Raw genomic sequence first — 9,741 nt, 5'->3', positions numbered from 1 at the left:
GAGAGAGGATTGCTGGCTATGGATGGAGGAGGGAAGGGCAGAGAGGGACAAGGATGGACATGGGGGCCCAGGGAGAGGACAAATTGCTGGAAATGGAGGGGAGGGGAGAGAGGAGGATTGCTGGCTATGGATGGAGGAGGGAAGGGCAGAGAGGGACAAGAATGGACATGGATGGGAGGGCAGGACCCAGGGAGAGAGGAGAAATTGCTGGAAATGGATATAGAGCAAGAAATGAAGAAGAAAGGAGAAAAGTAAAGAAATAAATGGAAAGGAAGCCCTGGAAATGGAGTTAAGAGGACAGATAGCAGCAGAATCAGATACTGGACCAGCATGATTGAAAAAAGAAAGTCACCAGACAACAAAGGTAGAAAAAAATCATTTTATTTTCATTTTAGCATTTGGAATATGTCCACTTTGAGAATTTACATCTGCTATCTTATTTTGCAATGTATACCAATTTGTTTCGAAGAATATTGCTGACAATTCCTTTCAGTGTGGCAAGTGGTGAGCGATCATTTTCATGGGGGGGGGGGCCTGATCATTTTCACGGGGGGGGGGGGGGCGCCAACTGATAGTCTGCAGGGGGCGCCAGAGACCCTAGGCACGGCCCTGACACGCTGACCGTGGGACTCCCGAAGCAGACAGCCCGGTGTTGCGCGTGCAGCACAATACATCCGTTACAAGTGAGGACGCGCGGAAACGGAAGACGGCAGGCGCGCGACCTGCAACTGTGCAGGACCAGGCTGAAGGAGCCCGAAATACACCATCCCCAGCCATGCGTCTGGGCGCCCTCGGCTTCTCCTTTTTCCCAATGCTGGTAGCCAGCAGCCTGCTGAGCCTGGCGCAGGTAGTGAAGCCACCGCCGTTGGTGATTACATGCTCGGCCCCCGAGGAGCGGGTGTACACGAGGGAGGACAGCGGCATCTGGTCCTCTTGTCTGTGGGACGTCGAAGTCCAACTGTGGTACAACCCGTCGCCAATGTTGACGCCAGAAGAGGGCGCTGCTGAGCCTCCCACTTGTATCTGGTCGCGGGACCGGGCTTGGTTCCGCAACACGTCGCTGTGGACCGGTAACGAGCTAATCGCGCTGCCCAGGGGCCGCAGCTTGGTCACTGTGCAGTGCTTCTCGCGTAGCTGCCCCATCCCGGCTTGCCTGCACCAGGCCTTTACCGTGCTGGTGGCCGAGCAGGACGTTCGGCTCTTCATTGTGGCGCCGCGGCCACCTCTCTACGAGTTTCAGGTGGTACAGTTCGGATGGTGCGCCCACATGAAGAGCTCAGGCTGGCGCTACCAGTTTTCGAAGGATCCGGGCACACCCGTCATCGTCATTCCTAGCAACTATCACACGGAGATTGCAGAGGCCGCCTACCCGACAGCGGGCTTGCGAACCACCTGCGCCTCCTACTACAACTACCAGGTCAACGTGACCTACACGAAGGCCGGTGCCTACCTTGCCTCCCTCACCATCGACAAGAGGTCTCTGGTAGACCTCAGTGTCTCCCTCGAGGTGGAACCTGCTCTTCTGCACGTCTTTAGCGCCTCCTCTGACCGCCTGAGTCTGACCCAGGCCCTCAACCTGTCCTGGAGTGCCCATCGACTAACCGGTAGAACCGTGGCCTACCACCTGGTTGATACCAAGAACCTGGGCCGATGGACCGTGGCGGTCAACAAGTATGCAGTCAGGACCGATTTCTGTACCTCCGCTGTCAAAACAGATGGGAATATGATTGCGAAGATGCACTTCTTGGTCAATGTTAGCGAGTTTGGAAACTTGGTTGGGGACCTATCGTTTTCCCGTGGGGTTTTGGGGCTTACTCTGGATAGAAAGCTACAATATATTACTCTGAATTTAAAAACAGCCCAGAGTAGTACTTACTATTTCAGCAGTAGCAATGGACTCTATTACTCCAGAGAAGAAAAAAAAGGTGTTAGTGCACATTATATATTTTATCAACAGAAAAGTCTTACTTATTTGTTTCAGATAGATGTTGAGACCACAGCTTTTTACAATTTTAATACACATCTATATTTGAATCATAGAGGAGCTGTCTACAGATCACTATCAGATATGGACATCGAAGTTCATTTTTATAACAGTGGTCCATCTGTTTTATTTACAGAGATATATATAGTATGGTTTGTTCCGTTACAGCATCCGATGTTACAGTGTGAATGGAGTTTTGGCCTGGAGGTCTATGGTGCAAAGAAAGCATATCTTTTTGAAAAAAGAACTTTCACCTATGGTGACTTGGCTCCCAATGCAGCTGCCTTCATTCCTGGAACTGTCTTAAATTTTAATCCTAAACTTTATGCAGGATTTGTTTTCCGAGTTAACTTTACTAAAAGTGGGCTTAAACCAGTTGTTTTAAAAGTGAATGTCAGTACTTATGCTTCTAAGACCATAGAAACGTCTGTGTATTCTTATAAAATACCCTGTGAAATAAAATATCTATGTATACAAAAACCAAATCTTCCTGTTCCCATTATAACAACCAAGAAAGGGTTGCATCTAAATGTATATGCTTCTTTGATCCTTAATTGCTCATCTGCACAAAATGTTACATTACTTTGGAAAATCTTTAATGTTTCTGATAAGTTAACAACTCCAGACTGGAATACACCTCTGAATGTACCAAAAATCTCAATAACAAAGGAATGTACTTTATATGTTCCAAAATTTGCTTTAGATTATGGATTCTATGTGTTCAATGTCTCAATTAGTATTGTAACTTCTGATGATGAAGAGAGTTTTCTTTATAGATCAGATTCAGTAATTGTGGAAGTTCAAGAGAGTGACCTTTCTGCAACCATTTTAGGAGGATTGTTTAGGACAGTAGGGTTCAGTGTCACATGGAATATCAATGGAGAATTATCTGCTGATCCAGATTCACTTAATCCATCAGATGGACTTTTGTATACTTGGTACTGTTCAAAAAATGTATCTGCCTATACAAATATGACATTTTTAGTAAATGAAACCTGTCATCCTGATCAGGTTGACTTGAAATGGTTAAGCTTTGATGGTCCTGTCCAAACAGTTATGCCTGAAACACTTCAAGGTAACCGAATTTATTATTTTCGCTTGGTTGTAAAGAAGGGAATCAAAATGGCTTATGCTGACCAAACTGTAAGTGTGATTCCAGGATCTCCACCTGCAATAAGTATTACATGCATAGAAAATTGTAATCCAGTTTTGATTCCAACAGAACGATTTACTTTATCTGGCAAATGCTTAGATTGCAGTAAAACCAGTAGACCAGAATATGAATGGTCACTATTTCTTCGAAATAATATTGGGCAGGAAGAGGAACTAGACTTTGATTGGGGATCCCAAACATCAACTGGAAGATCCATTGCGTATATGTCTATTCGTGCTCTGACTTTCCTACCTATTACAGAGAGATCATACATTCTTATACTCAGAGTTACAACGTGGACTGGTGCTCCATCAATACTTAAGTATTCATTTTATGTAAATGCTCCTCCAAGGGCTGGTACATGCAACATCAATCCTGCCTATGGTATTGCATTAATGACTTCATTTATAGTGAGCTGTAGTGGATTTACTGATCAAAACTTGCCTCTTTCATATAAAATTTTGGCAGGTGCAGATCAGTCAAGCAACATAAGTTCTTTGCAGGAAACCACATTAGGTACAATAGTATATTTTGGATATCTGGCTAAGACTCATCCCATTCTTCTTCCTACAGGCATAGCATCTGAAAATTATAAACTGAATGTGTATGTTCAAGTGTATGATTTTCTTGATTCTTTTACTCAAATAACTTTGATTGCAACGGTGAAAGATTTAACAAGCCATAAACCACAGGATGTTGTGTTGAATGAATTGATTGGCATAGCCAATAGGTCTGATACCCCAATGAAAACTTACCTGGAAACGGGAGATTTTTTAAAACTAGGGAACACAATCTTTATGATAGCTTCAGTTTTAAATAATAAGGTTGCTGATGTATCTGATGATCCCCTTCGCATGAGCAGAACTGAGTTACGAAAGAATCTTCTGAATGAGTCCATGAGCATAAGTGCCAGCAACATTTTGGGAATTAATCAGATTGTCACATGCATTTCTGAAATCACCAAGGATGTCAAAGAAATAAACACAAAGGCTCTAAAATTAGCAGTTGAAAAAGTAAAAGAAGCAAGTATTTCTTTAAACTCATTTAGAAAAGAAATGATAGGTTCAGAAGAAACAGAGCGTTTGAGTACTGCTATACTAACTGCCCTGTCCAATATTATGAATGTTTCTCTTTCAAAAATTAACAAAGTGAACAGGGCAGAGGCATCAGAAATTACTAATGTACTTAAACAAACCTTGGCAGTAATGGAAATAGTTGCTGAAATGGTCTCCTATGGGAAAGTTCCTGGAGAAAATGAGACAGACATGGAAACTTTTAACTGGAACTCTGATTTGATAAAAGATGAAAAGTGGGATGTGGTTGACTCATTCTTAACCAAGCATGACTGCAACAATTGTTTCTATCCAACACTGCAAAATAATGGGGACCTTTTACCAGTAGATGCTGTTGTGTCCACCATTGTTTATAAATTTGTGGAAAATCCCTTGCCTTGGTTAGAAAAAGGTGAAAATATTGCAACAGTAGTTGGTGGATTCCAGATGGCAGTTACCAAGGCTGATGGAAACTTAACAGACCTTACTCCGGAAATATCTGAAATGGTTATTGTCAGAAGGAATATAAGTCCAATTTTTCGTATTACTCTGGGGCCTGACAAAAAACATGCTGGAATTGCAAAAGGTGAATTTGGTTTACAAGTGGATATTCAAAAATCAATAGAATGGTTTATACAGATTTTTACTAAATTAAAAATTGCCTTCAATGTTTTTGTTTACAGAGGATTTAATATAACCAGCAATTCTCCATTAGCATATTATCATGTCCCTAACAACAAAACACATGTTCAAAATGCTAAGAATGCAACCTGGGATCCCTACATTATTAATCTTCCATTAAAATCATTATTACAACAAGGATCTATATGGAATATTACAGTTAGTTTGGAAGCCAATTATTCTGTAGGCAGAGCCACCAATAAATTAATTAAAATTTCAGTTTTTAATGCTGCCTGTATAGATTTTGAAGGACTTTCAGAGAGGTGGAATGAAGGTAGTTGCCATGTTGGCCCACTTATAGACAGAACAAAAATTCATTGCATATGTAAGAAACTACGACCTTTAACAGAAAAATCAGGAAGTAATGTACTTCTTCAACAAAGGTATCAGAAATTTTTTGCTGCAAGAGTTATTGTGGTCCCTAATCCAGTAGATTTTAGGAAGGCTCAGTTAGCTTCATTACAGCATAATGCAGTGACTCTTGCAACTGTTCTTACTATATTTACAATATATACCTTGTTGGCAATCTGGGCAATGAAAAAGGATGAAACTGATAGAATAAGCAAGGATCAAGTTGTAATATTATCAGACAATGATCCTTTTGATAAAGTGTGCTACTTAGTTACTTTTTACACAGGAAGCCGTTTTGGAGCAGGGACAACTGCAGACATTTTTATAAAATTGATAGGTACAGCTGGTGAAAGTCAAGTGCATCTTATGAAGGTTCCTGGCCATCAAGCCTTTCGCCGTGGAGCATTAGATACTTTCTTGTTAACTACCAAGTATCAGTTAGGGGATATTTATTTAATCAGTATCTGGCATAATAACAGAGGAGAATCTCCGGGTTGGTTCTTAAGTAGAGTAAAATTGGAACACATAGATTCTAAAAAAATATGGTACTTCATGTGCAGAAAATGGCTTGCTATTGATGAGGGTGATGGTTTAATAAATAGAACATTTTCTGTTGCAAATACAGATGTACCGTTGTCAAAAATGGACTTTTTCCAAATAGATACTGCCAGAAACCTGGAAGACAATCATCTATGGTTTTCAGTTTTTGCTCCTGTTATAGCAGGTTCATTTAATAGACTTCAACGATTGTCATGCTGTTTAGCGATTTTGATGAGCAGCTTACTCACTAATATTGTATTGTATAATGTTGACAAAGAAGATGACAATGAAGAGATTGTAGAGTTGCGATATCTGAGGTCAATAATGAGAGGACTAGAAGCAGCTTTAGTTACAGTTCCTGTGCAATTACTTGTTTGTTCTTTGTTCAAATATTCACAGAAGGAATCAGCATTTTCAGAAAACATTCCATCAGACTTCAGAACAAAAGGAAAGCCTTTCTGGCTGACATATGCAGAACCCAGGGACTGGAAGGAGCGATTACAAAAATGGTATATTGAGGAAGGTGCTACAGAAGACGGTGCTCAAGAAATCATTTTAACTTCAGGCGCAGAACAGTTTTCAGCTTATGTTCCCATTGTTTCTAAAACACATAGTCGACACAGAAAAAAGCCCAATAACTGTATTATTTCTGAAGATATGGCTGATACGATAGACATTGCTGATGATCAAGAAGCAAGTACTCTCAGTAATGTGTCTGAGAAAGAAACTTCATCAGTTAAATATAATGGGCCAGAAAAGCATATACCTGCCAACAAAGAACATGAAAGAAATTGGGATCTTTCTTTTCATAGAAAAAGAGAGACAGTTTTGTCTTGGTGGTGTGTTTATATAGCTTGGAGTTCAATTGCAATAATATCAGGACTTTCAGCATTTTTAATTATTTTGTATGGCTTATCTTATGGATATCAGACATCAATGGAGTGGCTTTTGGCATCTGTTTCCTCATTTTTTCAGAGTATTTTCTTTATTCAAATAGCTAAAATTATTATCATATCAGCAGTCACATCATTTTTTCTGAAATACTGTAAAGATGTTCTTTGGAAAAGCAAATATAATTTTCTTGAAATTAAGTTGAGTGAGGTCACTAATGATGCAGATGAAAGGAGGGAGTTGCATTACGAGCTTGTCAAGCTCAGAAACAGCAAACAGTATCAGCCATTAAAATTGGATGAAATTACAATCATGAAGAAAAGAAATGAAATTAATGGCAAAGCTTTGGTTTTCTTTAAGAGGATCGCCAGCCATTTTACCTTTTTAGCACTTGTATTAAACCTTGCCTATTCTATTGATAATACCAATGTCTTTCATTACAATCGAGCTATTCACCACCAGTTCATCACAAATATATCAAATGTTGAAAAACTAGATCATATTTATGTGTGGATAAATGATGTGTTTTTGCCTTTGATTCACAATAGAAACCAACCAACCTTTCTTGCTGACAGTTGGTCAAAGATTATTGGTTTACCTAGAGTGAGACAAGTGAGATCTAAACATGGTAAGAAAGCTTGCTTTAGTACTAGTAGCTATGCTTACAAGTTAGTCATTGGTAAAGGCCATTGTCTTCATCAGTATGAGGTTGACCATGAAGACAGGCATAACTATAGCACCTTCTGGAAACCACCTTCCGCTGCCAGTATGCTAGCTGATGACACAAAAACTGAAGGATTTACTTATGAGTATAGCATGTTTCCATGGATCTACTATTCATATGGGGAGTTACACATTTATAGCTCAGGCGGATATACAGTCTATTTTTTTCCTGATGAAACATTAGCAAAATCAGTGGAAAGATTACGTGAACTTCAGACAAGCCAATGGCTTGATGAAGAGACATGGGCAGTGATAATAGAATTAACTACATTTAATGCAGATGTGCATTTATTTTGCACTGTTTCAGTTGTATTTGAAATAACTAATTTGGGACTGACAAGCAAACGGTTATCAGTGCATGCTTTTACACTGCCAATTTTAGAACATCAAGATAAAATTGATATTTGTATTTATATAGCGTTTGTGGCTTTTCTCATAATATATATTGTTGATGAGATTTATATTATATGTGAGCAGAAGAAAGATTATATTAAAAATATTTCCAATTTAATTAATTTTGGACTGAAATTAGCATTTTTCATAGCAGTTTTTCTTCAAATTGTCAAATTTAAGTTGGCAATTGATTTACTCAATTATTTCACAAGTCGTCCTAAGAAATTCACTCCTTTTCATATTGTTTCTCATGTAGATGAGATATTAAAGATAACTATTGGATTTTTGGCCTTCTTTACTGTTTCAAAGACACTCAGATATGCTCGATTTTTCTACGATGTACGACTGGCACAGAAATCTGTCTTGGCAGCTCTTCCTGGTATTTGTTCCATGGCATTAGTGGTTACGGTGTACTTTGTTGCATACATGTCTTTTGGTTATTTAGTGTTTGGTCAACATGAATGGAGTCACAATAGTTTAATTCACTCAGCACAGACTGTATTATCCTATTGTGTCTCTGCTTTCAGAGACACTGTCTTTGAACATAACAAACTTCTTAGTGGCTTATATCTTTCTTCTTTTATGTTTGTGATGATCTGTGTTGTGATAAATTTATTTCAAGCAGTAATTATTTCAGCTTATGATGAGATGAAACAACCTGTATATGAAGAACCATCAGATGAAGCTGAGGTGATTGTTTTTTTAGTTAATAAGCTGAAAAAAATTTGGTCTGTTATAACAAACAGGATGCCATCAAAAAGTGACCCAGATATGTTAAATAGCATTCTTTATGGACAACCTGGGAGAGAAGGACAGCAAGCCTTAGGACTCAAAACCAAAGTAGTAAATGGAAAGAAAATGGTTTATCTTCTTATTTGAGTGATGAATGTTGTTCTTATATATACATCTCTTTCCCCCCTCCTCTCTATATATGTACACACACATGCATACACATATAAAAAATAAAAAATTGATTTGGTAAAAAACCTTGCAAGAAAACTGATGTGCTATTATGTGCTTTTATGTTCCAGTCCAAAATGTGGCTTATTTTTTAAAGGTAAGGCTAAAGAAAGTAGCTTTTACAACAGCTCTTTTATTGTCTTTATAAGAAAATACATTTGCCCCAAAGATCTGCAGTTATTGTTGAGTATTGAAATGAGGCAGGAATCCCTTTGTTTTCTTTCAGACAGAGGGCCAAATACTGACCTCTGAAATAATTGCAAGCAGGACAGCAAAGCAATAGTAGAGTTAACTGGTGATTTTATTGATAGGAATGCTTTGGCCCATTTGCTGGTTAACATGTAGGCTTATTTTCAAGAGAGATTGCTGGCGATCTTCCGACACAAATCGGGAGATGGCCGGCCATCTCCTAAAACCGGCCAATCGGTATAATCGAAACCCGATTTTTGGACACACTCGTCGGCATTCCGTCGCGGAGGCAGCCAAACGTCAAGGGGGTGTGTCAGCAGGGTAGCGAAGGCGGGACGTGCTTATGAGATGGCCGGCTTCAGCTGATAATGGAAAAAAGAAAACCGGCGATGAGCATTTGGCCGGTTTTACTTGGTCTATTTATTTTCATGACCAAGTCTCAAAAAGGTGCCCAAACTGACCAGATGACCACCGGAAGGAATCGGGGATGACCTCCCCATACTCCCCCAGTGATCACCAACCCCCTCCCACCCAAAAAAAAACTTTAAAACATTTTTTGCCAGCCTCTATGCCAGCCAGCTCCATGACAGTAGTCCTTCCCTTACCGATCCCTTAGCGAATCGATAAGGGAAGGGCATGCATGAAGGAAATCACATGCAAATGAGCTGCTCATTTGCACGTAAATTTCCTTCCCTAGGAGGGGAAGCCAGTCAGCCAGCACGTAAAAAAGAAAAGGATCTTGCTGATCAGTTATGTTATGACTTACTTGTTCTGGAGTGCTGTATTTTCTGATACTGTTTTGAGAAATGTTCAATAAAGACTTC

At 39.6% G+C, this 9,741-nt stretch overlaps 1 protein-coding gene across 1 annotated transcript; it reads left to right on the top strand.

Annotated features, from left to right (window-relative positions):
* Window positions 1-775: 775 nt before the first annotated feature.
* PKDREJ (polycystin family receptor for egg jelly) lies at window positions 776-8,647 on the top strand. The gene has a single exon (XM_030215068.1). It carries the CDS (start codon window positions 776-778, stop codon window positions 8,645-8,647), a length of 7,872 nt encoding a protein of 2,623 aa, XP_030070928.1.
* Window positions 8,648-9,741: the final 1,094 nt, after the last annotated feature.

The sequence above is a fragment of the Microcaecilia unicolor genome, chromosome 9 (genome assembly GCF_901765095.1).
Source record: "Microcaecilia unicolor chromosome 9, aMicUni1.1, whole genome shotgun sequence".
NCBI lineage: Eukaryota > Metazoa > Chordata > Amphibia > Gymnophiona > Siphonopidae > Microcaecilia > Microcaecilia unicolor.
Note: the sequence above shows the minus strand (reverse complement) of the source record. Positions and strands in the feature narration are given on the sequence as shown.